The 22,610-nt window shown below is 38.7% G+C and overlaps 1 protein-coding gene across 5 annotated transcripts in view; it reads right to left on the minus strand.

Moving 5' to 3' along the window:
* LOC126297631 (inositol 1,4,5-trisphosphate receptor) overlaps positions 1–22,610 on the minus strand; it is a 353,953-nt gene that overhangs the window by 194,243 nt on the left and 137,100 nt on the right. For 3 of the 5 annotated variants that reach the window (XM_049988651.1, XM_049988652.1, XM_049988653.1), the window contains one exon: positions 9,939–10,015. In XM_049988651.1, the coding sequence (XP_049844608.1) occupies positions 9,939–10,015 (77 nt within the window). Of the gene's footprint in view, positions 1–9,938; positions 10,115–22,610 lie in introns of all 5 variants that reach the window. The other 2 variants (XM_049988649.1, XM_049988650.1) reach the window with 1 other exon arrangement.

Raw genomic sequence — 22,610 nt, forward strand, 5'->3', positions numbered from 1 at the left:
TCTGCTTGCCGGGGGATCTCACCCAAGATGTGGGGGAGGCCCTGCCAGCAGCGATAGATAGCACTGGGTGCACCCGACTGCAAATTGTTGCTCATGTCGGCACCAATGACTCCTGCCGTCTGCGTTCAGAGGTCATGCTCAGTTCATACACGCAGTTGGCAGAGTTGGTGAAGGCGGAAAGCCTTACTCGCGGGGTGGAATCAGAGCTAACTATTTGTAGTATAGTTCCCAGAACCGATCGCGGTCCTCTGGTTTGGAGCCGAGTGGAAGGCTTAAACCAGAGGCTCAGACAATTCTGCGGAGATCTGGGGTGCAAATTTCTCGACCTTTGCTATCGGGTGGAGGAATGTAGGGTACACCTGAATAGGTCAGGCATGCACTACACGCAGGAAGCGGCTACAAGGGTAGTGGAGTACGTGTGGAGTGCACATGTGGGTTTTTTAGGTTAGAGAATTCCCACCATAGGCCCGACAAGACACCTCCTGAGGCGCAGCAAGGTAGGAGTAGGCAAAATGCAACAGGAACAGGGTCAAAGAATCCAGTGAAATTTTTTAAAGTGCTTTATCTGAAAACTACCTTGAACAGTTAAACAGGGAGCCGACTCGTGGCGATAACATATTAGACCTTCTGGTGACAAACAGACCTGAACTATTTGAAACAGTTAACGCAGAACAGGGAATCAGCGATCATAAAGCGGTTACTGCATCGATGATTTCAGTCGTAAATAGAAATATTAAAAAAGGTACAAAGATTTTTCTGTTTACCAAAAGTGACAAAAAGCAGATTTCAGAGTACCTGATGGCTCAACACAAAAGTTTTGTCTCAAGTACAGATAGTGTTGAGGATCAGTGGACAAAGTTCAAAACCATCGTACAATATGCGTTAGATGAGTATGTGCCAAGCAAAATCGTAAGAGATGGAAAAGAGCCACCGTGGTACAACAACAGAGTTAGAAAACTGCTGCGGAAGCAAAGGGAACTTGACAGCAAACATAAACATAGCTAAAGCCTTGCAGACAAACAAAAATTATGCGAAGCGAAATGTAGTGTGAGGAGGGCTATGCGAGAGGCGTTCAATGAATCCAAAAGTAAAGTTCTATGTACTGTCACACACACACACACACACACACACACACACACACACACACACACACCTGAGGGAGGTCTCAAACCTCCAGTGGAAGGGGCCCCACACAATCCGTGACATGGCACTTCTAACTGCGTGGCCTCTCTACACAGCTAAGAAATTTTGGTCTTATGTCAAAGCAGTAGGTGGATCAAAACAAAATATCCTGACATTCTGTGACCAAAACGGTACTGAAACAGAGGATGACAGACTAAAGGCCAAAATACTAAAAGTCTTTTTCCCAAAGCTGTTTCACAGAGGAAGACTGCACTATAGTGCCTTCTCTAGATAGTCGCACAGATCACAAAATGGTAGATACCAAAATAGATGACAGAGGGACAGAGAAACAATTAAAATTGCTCAAAAGAGGAAAGGCCACTGGACCTGATGCAATACCAGTTTGATTTTACACAGAGTACGCAAAGGAACTTGCCCCCCTTCTTGCAGCAGTGTACCATAGGTCTCTAGATGAGCGTAGCATTCCAAAAGATTGGAAAAGGGCACAGGTCATCCCTGTTTTCAAGAAGGGACGTGCAGAACTATAGACCTATATCTCTAATGTCTATCAGCTGTAGAATTTTGTAACACGTATTATGTTAGAGTATAATGACTTTTCTGGAGACTAGAAATCTACTCTGTAGGAATCAGCATGGGTTTCGAAAAAGACAGTCGTGTGAAACCCAGCTCGTGCTATTCGTCCACGAGACTCAGAGGGCCATAGACACGGGTTCCCAGGTAGATGCTGTGTTTCTTGACTTCCGCAAGGCGTTCGATACAGTTCCCCACAGTCATTTAATGAACAAAGTAAGAGCATATGGACTATAAGACCAACTGTGTGATTGGATTGAAGAGTTCCTAGATAACAGAAAGCAGAATGTCATTGTCAATGGAGAGAAGTCTTCCGAAGTAAGAGTGATTTCAGGTGTGCCGCAGGGGAGTGTCGTAGCACCACTGCTATTCACAATATACATAAATGACCTTGTGGATGACATCGGAAGTTCACTGGGGCTTTTTGCAGATGATGCTGTGGTATATCGAGATGTTGTAACAATGGAAAATTGTACTGAAATGCAGGAGGATCTGCAGCAAATTGACACATGGTGCAGGGAACGGCAACTGAATCTCAATGTAGACAAGTGTAATGTGCTGTGAATACATAGAAAGAAAGAGCCCTTATCATTTAGCTGCAATACAGCAGGTCAGCAACTGGAAGCAGTTAATTCCATAAATTATCTGGGAGTACGCATTAGGAGTGATTTAAAATGGAATGATAGTATAAAGTTGATCGTCGGGAAAGCAGATGCCAGACTGAGACTCATCGGAAGAATCCTAAGGAAATGCAATCTGAAAACAAAGGAAGTAGGTTACAGTACGCTTGTTCGCCCACTGCTTGAATACTCCTGATCAGGGTGGGATCTGTACCAGATAGAGTTGATAGAAGAGATAGAGAAGATCCAACGGAGAGCAGCGTGCTTCGTTACAGGATCATTTAGTAATCGCAAAAGCATTACGGAGAAGGTAGATAAACTCCAGTGTAGTTGCATGAGTAGCACTAAAAAATTAATGTGTGTTCATTAAAGTTAATGCTAAATGTGTATATATATCACCTGTAAACTGAGTTGTTCCATATCATTTTGATAAAAGAATCATTTAAATGATCTATGGAACATGTAACTAATTAATTAATTAACCAACCTGCCAAAGTACTCAAAGGTCCTACTTGGGCTGTGAGAAACACAGGAAATTCAGTAGGTGTTTGCATGATGTGGGGACAGAGTGAACAACCACGAGCATCATAACTATTTTTATTAAAAAGGAAAAGTACCATAAAATTCCTTGGAAGTTAACAAGTGTGAAATATTTATCTATTACGCCGATTAAAAATACACAGAAGACCTGCTAGTTCTTGCAGCATTTGTTCATGCTATCTGTAATTATATGCCAGCTGTATCACCATTGTGTTAGAGATTTTTGATGATCATATGTTAATATGGTTTATTAGGAATCACATTATTTGCCACCTCCTCTCCCCCCCCCCCCCCCCCCCCACACACACACACACTCTGCCTTTCTCCCCCTTTTGAGTTGTCAGTCTTTTGACTAGTTGGTGGGACCCACCACGAATTCCTCTCCTGTGCTAACCTCCATCTCAGGGTAGAACTTGCAACCTATGTCCTCAATTATTTGCTGGATGTATTCCAATGTCTGTCTTCTTCTTTACCCTCTACAGCTCCATCTAGTAGCATAGAAGTTATTCCCACTTTCTTCTTCAAATTAAGGCTTATGTTTCATTCTAGCAGCCTTCTCTTGGCCAGGAATGCCCTTTTTACCATTGCTAGTCCACCTTGCTCCATCCTAGGTAGTAGAATTCCTTAACTTTATCTACTTTGTGATCATTAATCCTGATGTCAAGTTTCTTGCTGTTCTCATATCTGCTACCTCTCATTACTTTTGTCTTCCTTCAATTTACTCTCAGTCCATATAGTACATCATATAATTACTCTTCACTTTCACTGAGGATAGCAATGTCATCAGTGAATTGTATCACTGATATCTTTTCACCTTGAATTTTAATTTGACTCCTGAACTTTTCTTTTGTTTCCATCATTACTTCTTTGATGTATAGATGGAACAATAGGGACGAAAGACTACACCCAAGTCTCACACCCTTTATAATCTGAGCACTTCATTCTTGGTCTTCAACTATTATTATTCCCTCCCGGCTCTTGTACATGTTGTTTATTATCTGTCTCTCCCTGTAGCTTAACACATTTTCCTCAGAATTTTGAACATCTTGTACCATTTGACATTCTCAAACGCTTTTTCCAGGTCAACTAATCCTATGAACATGTCTTGATTTTTCTTTGGTCTTGCTTCCATTATCAACCACAATATCAGAATTGCCTCTCTGATGCCTTTACGTTTCCTAAAGTCAAACTGATCATCATCTAACACATCCACCATTTTCTTTTCCATTCTTCTGTACATTATTCTTGGATGCATGAGCCATTAAGCTGACTGTGCGATAATTCTCCCCCTTGTCAGTTCTTGCAGTCTTTGGAATTGTGTGAATGATATTTTCAAAAAATCAGATAGTATACTGCCAGACTCATACAGTCTGTACCAAAGTGAATAGTTGTTTTGTTGCCATTTCTTCCAATGATTCTAGAAATTCTGATAGAATGTTATCTATCCCTTCTGCCTTTTTTAACCTTAAGTCTTCCAAAGCTCTTTTAAATTCTGATTCTAATACTGGATCCCCTATCTCTTCGTGTTGACTTTAGTTTCTTCTTCTATCACATAAGACAAATTTTCCCCCTCACAGAGGCCTTCAATGTACTCTTTCCATCTATGCACTCCCTCCTCTGAAATTACTAGTGGAATTCCCGTTGCACTCTTAATAGTACTACCCTTGCTTTTAATTTCGCCGAAGGTTGTTTTGACTTTCATATATGCTGAGGCAATCCTTCAGACAATCATTTATTTTTCAATTTTCATGCAGCCATTTCGTCTTAGTTTCCCTGTATTTCCTATATATTTCATTCCTCAGCGACTTGTACTTCTGCATTCCTGAATTTACCTGAACATTTCTGTACTTTCCTTTCATTAATAAACTGAAGTATTTCTTCTTCTGTTATCCACAGTTCCTTCCTAACTTCTAAGTACTGAAACTGGTTGGTAAGTACTAATATCTGTCTTATTGCCTTTCTTGTAATGGGGTCTGACAATTCCATTTTCAATTTGTCTGAACATTTCCCCTTAATAATTGTATTTCACATATTTGGCTGTTTCCTTTAATTACTAAGTACTCACATTCCTGAACTGATATCCTGGTTTTTTTATGACTGCTGCCCATACACATTTAATTTTACTATCTGAATTATTTATTTCAGTCATTGCACAGAGATTTTAGTCATTTTATTGCAATACGAAATAAGTCCTACTTTTCTGTTAATCAAAACCATACCATAATATTTCCATTTACCTGCAAATTACATTTTGATTCCTTTTATAATCCTGAGCTTTTTAATGTGTTATCAGGATTAAACTTTCTTGTTCTTCAGGGAAAACAGCTGTTAGGGATTGACAGAAACCCATCTATACATTAAATTTGAAACTGACATATGTCACATTATACACATCCCTCTGGTCAGCTTCCTTCCATGCTGCCTTGAAACTGTCTGTTGCCTGTTCCATTAATTACTCTACTTGTTTTTATTCTGGTGGGAAAATTAACAACTTAATTATGTTGTAAGTGTTAGGTGGCATGTCTGAATTGCTTCTTTTATCTGAATCTTTCGGAAAATTAATATTAAATTCTCCACAGACTATCATCTGCTTCCTTTTATTTGCTAGTTGTCATAATATTGACTCAAAATTTCTAAGAATATTCACAAGTTTCTGAGTGGGAATCTATACATTGTGATAATGAGAAATGACTACTTCTGTAGTAGCAGTCCACAAGCATATGCTTCCAATTGATGATCTCAGCAGAAACTACTGGATTCAATAGGTCTGAACTTTATTTTATATTTTTACTACACATTTCTCCATCTTTTCCCCAGATAAATGGGCTGCGAATTTACAGTCCTCATTGCTCAATATGTGGATTCTACATCTACATACATAATCTGCATCCATTGTATAGTGTGTGATGGAAGCTGCCTTGTACCACTCTCAGTCATTTACTTTCTTGTTTCACTCACAAATAGAACCCTGGAAAAATGACTGTCCATATTACTCTCTACAAGAGCTAATATATCTTATCCCCATGGCCCCTAAGCAAAACTCATGCTGGTGGCAGTAGAATCATTCTCCAGCCAGCTTCAAATGTTGGTTCTCTAAATTTTTCAATGCCGTTTGTCGAAACTCCACCCCCGGTGTGCCTGCATGGATTCTGCTGACACTGACTCTCTGCCTTGTGCACCGCAAATGCATTATCACCTGCCGCTCATCCTGTGATAAGTGCAGGCTCACTGAATTGACTGCACTGGAAGGTGCCACAGCAGCACAGCCCATGGGTGAAATGAGCGACACTTGAGGTGCCTACGCGATGTGCCAGATTCTCCACTACTACTACACACTGAGGAAGCAGCCTGAAGACGGCTGGCCACAGTCAAAAGCATCTTTAACTGTTTGTGAACTGTGTCCAGATCCTCCTGCTTTCACAACGCACTGTGCACACATCCTATCCGTCTCTGTGCTACTGACTTAAGAATTAACTATAAATGTGCAGAAAGAAAGCTAACTACATAACTTGCTACATTTCTGACCTGCCTCCAATGGAGACTGTTGCTGAACTGAGCTGTGTAGCTGACCATTCGAAATAAATGATAACTGTGCTACAGACTGCACAAATCTACTAAAAAAACATGCACTAAATTTAAAAATTAAACTATTAGAAACCTTGGAAAAATCTAAATATGTAATTTACAGCTCTGAAGGTATGACACATGTGGCAGCAGAAAACTGGATTTCTGTATTCTGAATTGTTTGAAGAAAGACAAGGGGACTGTATCAGCTGCACACAGGGAAGAAGATGACTGTTTCTGCAAAGGCATTATGGGTGTGGGCCTGCGTGTGTGTGTGTGTGTGTGTGTGTGTGTGTGTGTGTGTGTGTATACAAGTTCACCCTGGACACTGTGTGAAAAGTCAGCAACATTTTCTGTCTAATAGATGAATTGGAAAACGAAAATAACTTTAATCTTAATGAGCTTTGACTGCTGATTAAGTACCACAGTTGTAAGATAGTGATTGGACAAGCTAGGAAAAACACTGATACCACAGAAATCTGTTCATTTGCATAATCAACAAGTAAAAGAAGGATTTTTCTTCAGTAGTCCACAAGGAGTACATGAACTTTCCTTCTTCTAAAACATTTCTGACTTTACACTCCACAGCAATAAGTGCAATATAAGTAAACAGACTGCATTTGTCTGATTTGGGGATGCATCTAACACCTTCATTAAAAAAGTATTTGCAGGTCAATCCTGATTTTGATTTTCCTATTATTATTTTGAATGGTGACATAGTGCACAACTGTTTTGCCAAGGCTTTGATAGAATGTACACTATTGAGTGATAGTGTCTCGAAGTTCCACCTGGTTTTAGAGATAGCCCTGTTTAGAAAACAGATGGAAATGATCGAATATGCAATACTTTAGGTGGTTTCTGACAATGATTATTCAGACGTTCCTAGTGAGAATAAAGATTTGGACGACTGTGTGAATTAATGAGGCAGTGACATCATTAGACGTATAAAGCAGTGCAAGGTGTTAGTGTTTTTAAATGATTCTGAAAATACTAATGACTGTGATGCTGTTCTCATGAATGAGTTGTTTTGTCATAATACTAATCATTTTGAAACAGTGTCCGAGTCTCAACTGTGTCTGCAATCAAATAACACATTCACATTAAAATATAAATAAGAGCAGCCATCCACAAAAAAATGTGTTGTATTGAACTTTAACACTCTATAATGGGGGTGCTCTTATTGCTTTTAGTTTCTTCTAATGCTTGTGCATGCAGTTATGTGGAGACCTGAAGGTAAATACGAAATCCAATTTGTGCTATTATTTTGGGTACTTACATACAAAAAAATGTATTAGAGCAAATCAAATACAGAAAAAAATCCTAGAAACAAATGATGATCAAATCAAGAAGTTGAACTACAATGATTGGCAAAAGAAGTGAAGCACCCAGAAGACACGGTCGGACGTCAATGTAACTTCACACATGTACATACCATTGTTGAATATGAAACAATATAATGAAAAGGATAATTGCTACTCACCGTATAGTGGAGATGCTGAGTCACAGAAAGGCACAACAAAAGATAGTTGCTACTCACCGTATAGCGGAGATGCTGTGTCACAGAAAGGCACAACAGGAAGACTGACTGGAAGTAGCGTTTGGCCAACAAGGCCTTTGTCGAAAGTAGAGAACATACACACACGCACACACTCATGCATATGCAACTCACACACATGCGTGCGTGTGTGTGTGTGTGTGTGTGTGTGTGTGTGTGTGTGTGAGAGAGAGAGAGAGAGAGAGAGAGAGAGAGAGAGAGAGAGAGAGAGAGAGAGAGAAAATGAGTTGCGTTTGTGTGAATATGAGTATGCATGTGTGTGCCTACTTTTGACAAAGGCCATGTTGGACGAAAACTAACTTTCAGGCAGTCTTTTTGTTGTGCCTTCCTACGACTCAGCTTCTCCACTATATGGTGAATAGCAACTATCCTTTTGATTATACTATTACATTCCATCCTGGATTTTCCACAAGTGAATATGTAAATGAGATACCAGAGCACCTTACTGCTGTTCATGTTTAGTAATGTTGCCAATCCCAAAGGGTATAAAAGGCACAAACAGTGTCAGATGTTGAGCGATCACTACAAAGGACAAATAGATGTCTCGTACTTATATCAGACAGCATTATCAGCAAATGACAATTTGAAACGGACCTCACTGTGAATCTACATTTGGTGGGCTGGTCAAATCGAGCAATATCCAGATTTGTGAGGCATTCTGATGTGACAGTGGCCCGATGGTAGAATGCGAGGGAACAGTATTTCACGTATACTCATCGTCAAGGTTCTGGTCAACTATGTCTGACCACCGCAACCAAGAATCACTGCACTGTCTACCGATCACATCATAATGTCTTCACGTGTGTGCCTGCCATCTGAGAATGCATAACAGACACCTGCAACATTCTGTGCACACTGTGCACCACTGATCAAAGACTATCAACAGCTGGATTAGGAAATTACCATCCCATATGTAGGCTGCTGTTAACACCACAAAACAAACAGCTGTGTTTGGAGTACTGTCACAATAAGGATCCATGGACTGCTGCAGAATGGTGCCACATTGTGTTCAGTGATCAATCATGGTTCTACACTGACCTGGATGACCATCATCTGTGAGTATGGTGGCAACCTGGAGAGGGGCCTCATTCTTCCATTGTTTCAGAGAGGCACAGCCACATTACTCCTGGTGACACGGTATTGGGGGGGTGGGGGGTATGGCTTCAAATCACAGCTGATACCAATTGAGGGTTCCCTAACGGCACAATGGTATATCACGAACATCCTGCATCCCTTTCGTGTGAGAACATTTTGGTGCCATTCTTCAACAGGACAATCACATATGACACAACTCTATGAACTGTCTGTGTGATGTAGAGATACTCTCACAGCTAGCAAAATCCCCAGCTTTGTTCCCGATATAAGTTGTGGCACCAACTCTATGTCAACTCCACCCCAGTACCAGTATCCAGGATATCGGAGACCAGTTGCAGTAGTTGAGGGCTACCTTGCCTCAGGAAAGGTTACAATGACTTTATGACATTCTTCCCAACCAAATTAGAGCATCTATTCAGGCCAGAAGGCATGTAACACCATACTGATATCTTGGTTCATATTGGCAAGTTCTTTGTAAATGTGACTCAATTTTATAATCACTGAAACAACATTACATGCCATTTCAAAAGTGTGAAGTTTCATTTTTTTCCTCCTCCCTTTCCGGGTGCTTCACATTTTCATATGCAGTGCACTAAGCACACACTCTATCATCTTGTCATTCTATATATGGGGTGGGTAGTTTCAACTGTTGTGCTTTCTTTAAAAAAAAGGGGCGGTGGGGGGCAACAACATGCATTCTCCAGTGATTACATTACATCATCGATCACAGAAATAGTCATTCAGGCTGGTAATTGAAAAAGCAACTACAAGAAAAGCAGAAGTATTAGCTACCATTAAAAAATGAAAATGCATTTAAAGAAATATTACTATAAAAGCTGTTATGTACTTACTTGCAAAATTTCTATTATTTTCAGTTTGGTGTCCATCACTAATGGGTACTCCTTGAGCTGGGATGGCTTCTTCTGTGCTGAAGAGATTACAGATCTTGTGAGTCCAGCAGCCCCCAAAGTGAGGCCTGTCATGACAGCCCCCATATCCCCAATGGAGCGCAAAACTCCCCCTTCAGCTAACAATACACAGAACACATACCTATATCGACACATGTAAGTGCAAGCAAACAAACATAAACAAATAAATAAACAAACATTTACATGCTAACATAACAAACAGGCAAAGAAAAAGCATGACCATTATTACTTAAAAAGCAAAATTTCATTTTCATGCTGTATACTATCAGCTGTAGGCATAAAACTCCATCTTTCCTAGATGTGTACACCAATAGTCACATCCATCAAAAAGTCAACTTTAATGCTATCCACTGATTCCACTACACTGGCACCTATAATCAACTAGTCTTACACATTTACCAAGTTTTTGTGTCTTCTTCAGAGGAGTCAAACAGAGTTTACTTACTGAAGTAGGTTTAGTAGCATTTTTTATCATATCTGTGTATTTTATTTTAACCTCGCAGTATATATTTAAAGACTGATGATATTTTGACAAATGATGTTTTTAGAGAAAGGAAAAATGTTTCCAACTATAGTATATGAATACGGAATAATCATTTCACAATAAAAATCCTTTTTCAACTTTTATTGGGTTATTCCAATAGAAGATATAACTTATTAAGCTTATCCGTTGCGGATGTTTTAGAACCAGTGACTGTTAATTTAATGTAAATACATAAGACTGCAACCAGTCACTTTTTTGAATAGTTACTTGTTATTCCATGAATCGGTTTTCGAACATTTTTAGGACACTAATGAAAAAGCTGCCCATACTGTCACAGTAAGTAAAAAACTAAATTTTTGCATCCAAATAGACACATATGGATGGATTCAAAAAGAGTTTTCTTTGTCACTGTCATTAAATTGACAAGTATACTCACAGAGTAATGAATAATTTACTGGAAGCAGCAATTATTGCAAACAGCACAGAAATTGTTCAAAAATACTTTTTCCACACTTGTCTACAGCTGACTGAGCAAATCATTTTTTTTAATAGTAAAAATTTGTTAACTAAAGTTACTGGAAATGGAAACATGCACTACAAACAGCTTATCTACAGCCAGTAATCAAACATGCAAAAACAACAGTGAACAAAAATTTACATAGTGACATACATTTTTAATAAAACAGAAAGCTTTAAATTTTTATACTGCAATAACGTAAATACAGTATATGTGAAACAGAAACTGTACATTTCCATGCACTTGGCACCATTTCTTCCCTCTAAATTCTTTAATTATTCCTTCTCTGTTTTAAGCCAAATTCTTAAATGCATAATTTCTTTAACACACAACAAGCACCACAGTTCCTAATCCATTATGGTGTACTACTATCTCCCCAAATATCCCCAATACTTTCCAATGTGTTTCAGTAACAGTTTTCCAACTTTACTTTGCGTCTTTTATATACTCCCATTATTTTTTTCCCTTTCCCTCTTCTTCTTCTTCTTCTTCTTCTTCTTCTTCTTTTGGGTGGGCACTGGATTATTAGTGGCAGGATAAATTCTAGGTACAGTACAGCATCAATTATCTGAATGTTGGTCAACCAAACGACTGCTTAACCAAACTGTTCACTTGCACATGCCACATTCCTCCTGCTGCTGTCTTGCTTTGGCACCCCCGCTCCCGCCTCGCCCTCATTCCCTAAAAACGCCAGGAGTGAACTTGTGATATAAATTGTCTAGATATAAACTTGTTGTCCTTTCTATGAGGGATAAAAACACGCGTAATAAAAGGTTAGAAGGAGGTGAATTTGTGAACATGTTATCTAATAAGTGCAAGATTGGTAAGTACACAATTACAGACATAAAAAACAAAAGAGGAGCATTACAAATCTTATATGTAAGCTTGATTCTACTGATGGACTGACAAGTGGTACAACTATGAAGCTTACCATGAACACGGATCTAAATAATGCTGTTCACAAGTGGTTTACACAAAGAAGAGCACAAGAAGAACGTATCTCTGGTAACATTCTATGTGAAAAGGCAATTCAGTTTAATGGGGCTGTCAAATTCGATTGCAAGCTGGTTAAAATGCTTTAAGTCAAAACATGGCATTAGTGAACTTCAAATACAAGGAGGAAAACTGTCTGCTGATTCTTTTACAAACATACTAAAGGATGTACTGAGGGAACAAGATTATGCTCTCAAAAACATTTACAATGATAAAGAAACTGGACTCAATTGGAAGGCTTTGCCAAGAACAACTCCTGCCTCACATTATGCATTAGTAGCACCTATTCCTAAATCAAGTAAGGATCGTGTTAATGCTTATATTGTGCTAATGCTACTGGTTGCCATGGATGCCTATGCTCCGTCATTGGTAAAAGTAAGAAACTACAGTGTTTTAAAAACATTAAAATGTCTGCAATGCCTATTGCTTGCACATAACAAAATAATAATAATAATAATAATAAATCACCTAGATGGATAGTACTATTTTAACAGAATGGTTTACGAAAGTTTTTGTGCCCTCTAAAATATCATCAGTTAGAGAATGGCAAAATGGACAAATCGTTACTGCTCCTTGAAAATGCACAAACTCATCCATCATGTGATATGGCAAATGGAAAGGACAAATTCATAAAAGTGATGGTTCTTCCACTCAATGTAACTTCCTTATAACAGACCATGGATCAAAGTGTTTTTGATTTTTTCAAAGAGTATTACAGAAAATAATTGTTATGTAAGTTATCGATAGAAAGGAAAGAGGAAGAAGAAGAAATTATAAAAATATTGATTTGAAATTTGAGTCCAACACGATTGGCACAGCATGGGACAGTATAAAGAAACAGAATTTGAAAAAATTCTGATAATAAAATTTTGAATATGGTGAACATTTCTCAAAGTCTAACTGAAAATGAAGAATATAATGGTATGTCTGAAATGTTCAAGAATTGATGAGTATTGACGGTGCAGATGCAGAGCATGTAGGATAAACCATGTCATATGTCAGCCGCCACCGCCCCTGACCCACCCACCCTCGTGTTTTCATCACACTTCCTGCCTCACTCTTGGGTATTTACATGTGTTATTTTCTGTACCTTCCTGTGTCACACTAACTTTCTGAACCTCAACCTATCAACACCCCTTCTGCCCCAACCCCCCTTTCTTTTCCTCATTCCAACACACACACACACACACACACACACACACACACACTAACCTCACCTAATCTATTTACATCTACTATCCCTTCCCTTCACACATACCCTCCCACTGACTTGCATCTCACATTATTATCTTTTTATTTCTTTTTCTCTTCACTGTGCCTTCACATGGATTTTAATTCATTTTTGCCTCTCACTATTGACCTTGCTCTCTCGGGTTTTCCCCATACTTCATCTGTCCCATTCTTATAAAAGGCACTCCTGACTCAGCAGCCAGAGACAGTGGTCATGTGTGTGAGAGTTGTACTTGTCTGGCTCTGTGTGTGTTTTCCACTGTAGAAGAAGGCCTCTTGACTGAAAGCTTAAATGTGTGACAGTCCTCATGTTCTGCCTGTCTGTGACTCAACATCTCCTCTGCACAGTGTGTAGCAATCTGTCCTTTTCATAATAAATATATGAGTTTTTATTGGTAAACGAAAGTACAGTACACAGTTCGATTCTCCGAATAAACCAGTGTTCCAAGCACCCACGTCTCCCAATTAGTCCAAACAATCTACACTCCACTGTACAGCTATTAAAGGATGAACTAGAATGAGTCCTGAAGAACTAGAGTGAGTCGTGCTTGGGTAGCTCAGATGGTAGAGCACATGCCCGTGAAAGGCAAAGGTCCCGAGTTCGAGTCTCGGTCCAGCACACAGTTTTTATCTGCCAGGAAGTTTCAAAGGATGAACTGCTATTTATGTAAGAAATTTTTATTCATTATCATAAAACCTTAAACAGTTTGAATTTTGAGGTTTTAATTAGATTTTAAATTCCATCTCATAGGATTATACATTTAATTCTTAAATTATAATACTGACTATTTTTTAGTCATTATCTTTTCCTCCCATTCCTGTTGCTTCTCAGTTTCAATTATACGTTTTCAGCAGCTGCGTACAAATTAGTTTCTTTGGAACTGTCTCACTAACATTGTGTGCAGTCTGGAAAAAAATGAGTAGCAGGTGGTATTTCCTTTGTATCAAGTAGTTTACACTTTCATTTCTAACATTAACTTCTGCTCTCGATGCTTCAATGTAACGTACCTACCTGATCCAAATTATGGGAGTTTTCAGTTATGATTAAGGTGTGTGTGGTTTTTTTTACAATACAGCACAATATTTCATTCGAGTCTGCTGCCATTCAAGGGTCACACAATTTTAGACTGTCATTGTTCACTTCTCCAATTTGCATGTAAGTTTCTGGAGAAACATTAGGTTGAAGCTTCAGTTTGTGAAACTCTTACTGTTCCACCAGAGGTTCACATTAGTAGCCGCATGACTAAAAATTAAATCAGTTTCGATGAAAATAGTGTTGGTACTATCTTCCCCTTTCCCAAGATTTTCTTTTTTGCATCACTTACATTTGCAGCAGCAATCTGCTGCATCTGTTATCACAGTGAGTCACTTGCTTATTTTGTGCAAGCTCTATTCTCATTTACGCTATTCTTTGTGGTATTGGCTACCAAGTTCTATGGGGAAACCATGCAATTTTAAAACATTTTAAGGAGATTCATATCCGAAGCAGGTTCTACATGTAACACAATTTAAAACACAATGCCCAAAACTCTTTCATTGAGCTTCATGCAAAACTGCTCCACAAAAATTTCAATGTACACTTGGGATAACACTTAAACAGTGAGCAACTGAAGCAGTAGGTCAAGACATTGACACTGTGGCTACAAAACAAGAAACAACACCTATATGATAGTTTCATTTTCAGAACAAGCACTGCAAACATCAAGTACAGTATTTACAATCCCATTACACATTCACTACAATGTCCAAAAAGCATTTCAATTTCTGCACTGCAACTTTTATGGCACCCAATAAATAAATCTGAACAAATCATACACAAAAAAGGCAGGTGGTGTACAGTATAAAATCACAAAACATAGTTACTTAAAAAAAGAAACATTCACATTATTATACTAATCTACTGGTAACACAGGCTATAATACTAATAATGAATTCTCCGGGGGGCAATTAATAATGTTTCCCTCCCCATTTTACCCAACACATGTATTTGAAGAATATATCATCATGTACGTATATTTCACAAGTAAGAGATACATGTTATAGATATAAATGAATTGCTGCAGAGAAAACTGACACTTTAATTTTGAAGCTATCATTTTTTAATTTATGCAAGACAAATAAATTCTGCAGCATGAAATTTATGCAGGTTGAAATGAAAACTAAACTCAAACAATCTTAAGTGACTACATTTTAATATTAACAAATTAACGAGCTCACTCGCTCTTTCACTCACTCACTCACTCACTCTCACACTCACTCACTCACTCACTCACTCTCTCTCTCTCTCTCTCTCTCTCTCTCTCTCTCTCTCTCACACACACACACACACACACAAACCCGAAATAAACCACACTATATTGCATATTCAACATTAAATAACAATGAATCTCTGTCATTAAAAAACATTAAGAGTTAAGGTGCAAAAAATGTTACAGGCTGATTTTGTTAAATCAGACCACCTCTCTCCACACAGGGGCCATGTTAGCAACTCACAGGGAGCAAAGAGAAAGGGGGGGGGGGGGAGGGAGGCTTCCAGAAATAATGAAATATGTGCTTCTGATAGGCTTTGCCACCAAGCTTGTGATATGTAATTTTGAAGTCACATTTACTTCAGATGCCTACTATTTTCTGTGCGCGCCCACACACACACACACACACACACACACACACACACACACACACAAAGAGAATTTGGCACCAAGTATATCAATGATAGTAAGTATCATACGATGCTGATTTTGTGCCACTATCTATGTCTGAGTGATTAATACATCTTCGTCTTGGAGTTATCTATATATTTTGAAGTATCAATAATTATAGCATGTAAGAGAGTAGTGGAGTAGCTTTAGTATAGTCACATAACATCACTTAATATTAATAACTCCTCAGCTGTATTATGCCTGGTATGTTCAAATGTTATTGATAATTATCCTCAACAAAAGCAAGCAAGAAAGGCTCTAAATTCTGGCCACAATGGGCCAATCAGGATCACTAGTGTGGGATCAGCAAACTGCTCTCCTGGCCACTGTCGGTTTTTCAACCTCAGAACTGCTACTTCTCATCCCAGCAGCTCCCCAGTTGGTGTCACGAGGCCCTGTGCACCCTGGTCCAGTCCTCCACCAAGGAGAAACCTATGGCTCGATCTCAGAGACAGGATCTAATTTCAAAAATTGTGTATGTTACATATACATGTGTACTCCACAATAAACTGTACAGCTCTTGGCAGAGGATATATTGTCCAATAATAGCTATTTTCTGTCCTATTCCATCAGTGAAGATAAACTGACAAGTTTCGATGTTGTTACATCCATGTTGTTTTCTCTTATTTTATTCTCTCAATCTTTATGTGAGTTGTTCGATGGTGGCATCCATCTTCCTTTAATACTGGTTCCCTAAATTTATCTAACAATAATAATATCATCTTTATTCTAAAGATTTGTGTTTTCCGAGCATCTTTGTCACATTTTCATACGGGCTATTACAGTCTGATGTCATGCTAGCAGCACATCTCTTAAACTGTTTTATGCATGCTCTCATGCAAATTTTATAATGCATCAAAATACTGGAGCAATACTCTAGAATAGACTACAGGTTCATCTTGTTACTGATTTCCTTTACTGCACTTTCCTACATTGCAAAGACCTCTAAAAATTGGACCACTTGTGCAAGGCAGTAAAGCACAATATTATATTAAATTTATGTGATTAATCAGAGAATCTAGCTCCCTTTTAGCTGTTACTGTAAGTGCAATGAAAACTATATAGGGCAGACAATCCTTCCCATGTCTCAAATGTTGAACTGAATACATATGGCACATTGAATTTGTACAACTTAAAGTCTGTGATAGCAAACCACATCCTCACAAAAAGGCATACTATCATTTTGAAGGTGCCCAAATCGTATCCGGCACTTATTATTGCTGGTATTCTGTCACTTACCAGGCTTACGAGGTATACAACAAATACCACGAGAGGCTGCCACCACACAGACACAACCATTCACCTGGCATCTCTCAGTTCTGAGCAGCGGCCTCCAGATGGCACTCTCACATTCAGACTGCTTTCTGCTTCCCCACCACATCCATCTGCACACTGCACTCATCTGCTGATAGTGTTTCCAGACACCAAAGAGAGTGCTGTCAACTATGGACTATTTGGCTTCCACCTCATACTGACGAAGATGAAAATCTTTCTGCCAATATTTGAAAAGATGATGCACCCCACACACAGAGACAGTTCTGAACTTTTGGTCAAATAGCACAGTTCAATGCCAGCAGCCAGTTCAGTACTATACCTGCAGCACCACAACAGAGCACAGTTCTACAAGTTCCATTGAGAAAACAACATTCCAACTTAGCAGTCACTAATAAGGGTAATAAGACAACCATGAGGGGCTGCAGTATTACATTCAGTCATAGTGACAATAGCATAGATTGCAAAGAGACAGTAACATTATTTAGGTATCACTGTATTTGGTATATGACATCAAGTGCCACACATCAAACTGAACCAAAGTTAAGTGCCATTTTGTAACATATTACAATAAATGTTACTTGTCGTTATTTACTGCAGTACTGCATTTCAGCACTGGTGCTGCTCTGTGAAGTAGATGTATTAGTTGATAGTTCAAGTGTGCAATTACCACCCAACTTATTGAACAACAGCAGTAAAGCACTTTTCAGCTACTGTGGATGTTTGGGCAGAATTAATGGTAGCATTCGGTTACAACCTTCCCGACACATTCTACAGTAAAAGAGGTGCTAGAAGTAAGTGTGAATAAGTGTGAGCACCAGTACATTTGACGATAACAGTGCCTATAATCTTTGTGTAGCTTGGGTTAGGAAATTAGACGGGCCGTTCAAAATATGTATCAGTAACTGTGGGTCAGAATGGGACAATTCTCTGCATCTTTGCAGGCACACCCTTTTCCAACTTTCACTGGTGAACGCAAATATAACAGTTGACAGATCCTACAGCTACCTCTTATGCACATATGCTTTACTTAGATCATAAAGAGCTGACTGACTGTCTATGTATTTTACAGTTGCAAGGTTAGGATACCACAATATTTTACGATGCTACATAATTACATAAACTTACATTTACGGATAGCAATCATGAAACAGCTTCCTCACAACGGAGTTAATGACTTCAAGGTACTAACAGAGTTGTAGCATTTGATTTTTTTTAGACTGATGCACTAATGAAGTTTGAAAATTCATATCCCCAACAACCAGAAAAATGTCACATGATGGCCAGAAGAATTCTGAGAGCCATTACTAAGCTGAAATTAAGCAATCACTATTTCTTAAAGCCACTGTCATCATCATAAACTACAAAAAAATTCTGCGACTGCTTTTGGAGTTGTAAATTATAACTGAAACAATAAGAAATAAATTACAAAATTGTCCATTAATAAGTAGCAGTAGAAATAATGATCTTAATCATTTTACCCCTCCACAGCTATGTTGATTTTTATTAACATTTGTGTGTATAACACTTAGCCATCAGTGTCACACTTAATAACTGAGACATTTTAAGTTTTCTCTTGTACAGGATACTTGCAACAGGATATACCCACATCAAAAAAGGTTTATGCATCACCTTCGTTCCGAGAGTTCCAGAACCTGTACAGAAAATTGGAATAGAGATCAACATAAACATCATTTCCATCCTTTTTAATGCTCACGAACACCACACATTGCATGTTGTGCCACCATACAGTGAGACCTTCAGAGGTGGTGGCCCACATTGCTGTACACACCAGTACCTATAATATCCAGCAACACATCACTTTGGTTCACTCCGAGAAGCCTGGACACTTCCCTTGTTGAGAGCCCTTCCTGGCACAAAGTAACAATGTTGGGACGATAGAACTGCAACATTAACTGTCTAGGCATGGTTGAACTACAGACGACATGAACTGCGTACTTCCTTCCTGGTGGAACGACTGGAACTGATTGGCTGTCGGACCCCCTCCGTCTACTAGGTGCTGCTCATGCATGGTTGTTTACATCTCTGGGTGGGTTTAGTGACATCTCTGAACAGTCAAAGGGACTGTGTCTGTGATACAATATCCACAGTCAACATATATCTTCAGGAGTTCTGGGAACTGGGGTGATGCAAAACTTTTTTTGATGTGTGTATAATCAATCAGCATGAAAAGAAAGACAGGGACATGATAGCAACATCCCTATTCCTGGAGCTCTTTGCTGTTCATATATAATGTGGGTATATTATGCTTCCATGCACTATCTTGGACTTTGAGATCAAAAGATGAACCCCAGCAGATGACATCTGTAGATGCAAGACTGTTATATGATTGTTTCCAACAACACTCCATTAACATGGATGGATGAATTATGTGATGAACATATACTAACAAAATGCAAATTAACCTTCTGCTTCAGAGTTCTTGTTAATGCCTATTTACACATTCCTTAAAGTGCACCACAAGGCACTCATTAAAGTAAGTGGGAAAAGTTGCATGTGGTTGGATGTGCAACAAGGCACATATCAGTATTGCACACAGAGAGAGAAGGCTACCTATCATGAAAGGAGTTCTAAAAGATTCTTGCTTTCTCTGTGGTTGCTGCATTACACGAAAAGCATAAAACAGGTGAAAAAGTGATGAGCAGACAGGAGAAAGGGGGGCAGCTTGACAATTCTTCAAAAATAACTCATTTTTAGAGGATGAACATTTCTTTAAAATTAACTGAGGATGATTGAGGATAATTACTGAGTTCTACAGGAACTTGTGCAACAGAAATTAATAAAGCAGGACACTATGATGAGAAAAGAAATTACTTCTTCTGAGAAGTTATTGGCTACTCTAAAATTCCATGCCACCGGCGAATTGAAAAAATACTTCTGATACATGAACATCCTCATTGCCAGCACCACTTCTCTTCAAGGTCTCAAGGATCTCTTTCTCGGTAGTACTGTGAATTCAGTTTTCATTTTCTTTACACTGTTATCCGTGCCTATTCTCTTTTAATGTACAACATATTTTGTTTAATGCTGTATCATATTTGTTCCTGTTGTTCCATGGCTTCAATTCATACCTTCCAATTAACCAAGCTGCCCTATTATACCTTGTTTCATTTTGAAATCATTTTGTTAAGTATCACAAGAACTGTGAAGTGCACAGCAGCAGACCTCATCACTGCTTGAGAGCACATGTGTAAGTGAGCACTTTGGCTTCTATTGGCAGTATTCATGTATCATCACATATAGTTTGGAAAATTTAATTGGATATGAAAAAAAAACTATTCACCATGTTGCAGCAGGAGCAAACATATATAAGATTAAGGAAATGTGCAATCTATCAGAGCCTGTGGCTTCTTCTTCTGGCAGACAGGTTGAAGGGAAGGAAGAGAGGTGAAGGAAAATGACCGGTGAGGTTTAGGAAATGGGGAGAGCTCAGAAAGATCACCCTGAACCCTCGGTCAGGGGAGACTTACTGGATGGGATGAGAAGGAAAGAATCTATTGAGTAAAATGGGTACAGCTGGCTAAAAATCATAGCTCTTGCTGTCACAAACAACAACTGTGGCCTGGATTCAGGTCATTCTCAGTTTCTTAGTTGTCAGCCAGTTGTATGAATTGGTAAAGATAGACAGCCTTGCACACGGGGTGGAAGCACAACTCACAACTTGCAGCATTTTACCCAGACTAGATCACAGTCCTATGGTTTGGCGTCAAGTGGATGGTTCAAATCAGAGGTTCAGGCCATTTGGTGGCAATCTCAGATCTGGATTTCTTGACCTCTGTTATGTGGTGCAGAATTTGGCATTCCAACTGGAATGTATACATCATAAGGAGAGACAGACACAAAGTGTGACATATTTATTGCTGCATGGAACTCAATAATTTCTACTGAGATTAAAACATATTCCAAAAGTGAAATAATCTGGTTCAAGGTTAGCATCAAATGCAGATCAAAAAGGTATTTGGACGACTTTATAGGTCAGTTGCCTTAGGTATTCAAGTGGTAAAACACTAAAAAGAGAGAGAGAGAGAGAGAGAGAGAGAGAGAGAGAGAGAGAGAGAGAGAAACAGGAGAATATTACAAATAAATTTCCTGGCCATGCTTCTGTAATGGGGGAAGGTTTTAAACTGCCAGCTATAAAATGGGATACCCATGTGATTAAAAGAAGTGCCAGGGACAGAAACGTGAGAGAGATTGATCTGAATATCTTTTCTGAAAATTAACTTGAAAAGGTGGAGAACTGATGTACAAGGGCAATGCCTCAGATCTTCTAGTTACTAACAGATCTAAACATGTTGAATCAGTTGCCACTGAAGCAAAGACACATACTCCAACTGAACAAAGTTCCAAGCATAGTAGTATAGCAACTTGCTTGCTTAATGAAAGAAATACTGTATTACATTTACAAAACCACAGCTGCATAAAATGTCACTCTATTTTCACAGATTTCTGTTAATGCAGCAGCATAGAGTCAACGTATAATGCCCTTTCAGTTCCATACCTGCATTCGTAATGATTAGATGTTAGGAATCATAACTTCATGTTTCTGAAATCCCTGAAACTTTAATGATCAGTGTTACCAATGGTATTTGGTTCCTTCGCAGAAAACGTTCAACCCTTTGGCCATTAGCTTGATTGCAGGTTTTCAAGAGGTAGGGTCAGTCTATCACAAGTCTTCATATCCTATAATTGGACCTAACAGCTTTAAACACACCACACTCTTAAAGTAAATTATCTACAATTTCAAGTTTATGTTCCAGTTCTTTGACGTGCCCTCACACTAAAAAATGTTTAACTGCTTGAAGTCAGGGGACATCAGAAGCACACGTGGAAGCCATTCTGACCTTTTCTGGAGAACAACTATCGAACAATCGACAGTTGTTTCTCCTAATTTGGGGGACTGGGGACAATGTGCAGCAGCTGTGTATTTTTAAGTTTCTGGAATTGAACATCATAGTGCACATAACAGTACAATAGAAAATGGAAACAATTATAATCCATTAGACTTGCAAGTAGTTGCATTGGTCCCAACAGCTTATAGAAAGTCTTCCACAGAGATTAACTTGTGCATTATTTCAAACACGAAAGAAGAGTACAGTAACTTGTAATATAACATGTGGTGGATCTTATGTAGTGACTATTTCTTTCTTCTTTTATAACTAATCTTTTTTCATCACAGGGTCTTTGGACATGGTTCATAATTGTTAAATTTTAATTACAATCTTAGGAATTAAATGAAATGGGAGACCTCCAGTTACAACGAAATGGGGCTATTACAGCACAGTTAGATTCATTTTAGACAGTGGAACGAAACTTAACCGATGACCCGATTTTTTTGTAATGGCACCAAGCACAATTTTTTTTCAAAATGCAGTTACCAG

The sequence above is a fragment of the Schistocerca gregaria genome, chromosome X (genome assembly GCF_023897955.1).
Source record: "Schistocerca gregaria isolate iqSchGreg1 chromosome X, iqSchGreg1.2, whole genome shotgun sequence".
NCBI classification, from domain to species: Eukaryota; Metazoa; Arthropoda; class Insecta; order Orthoptera; family Acrididae; genus Schistocerca; species Schistocerca gregaria.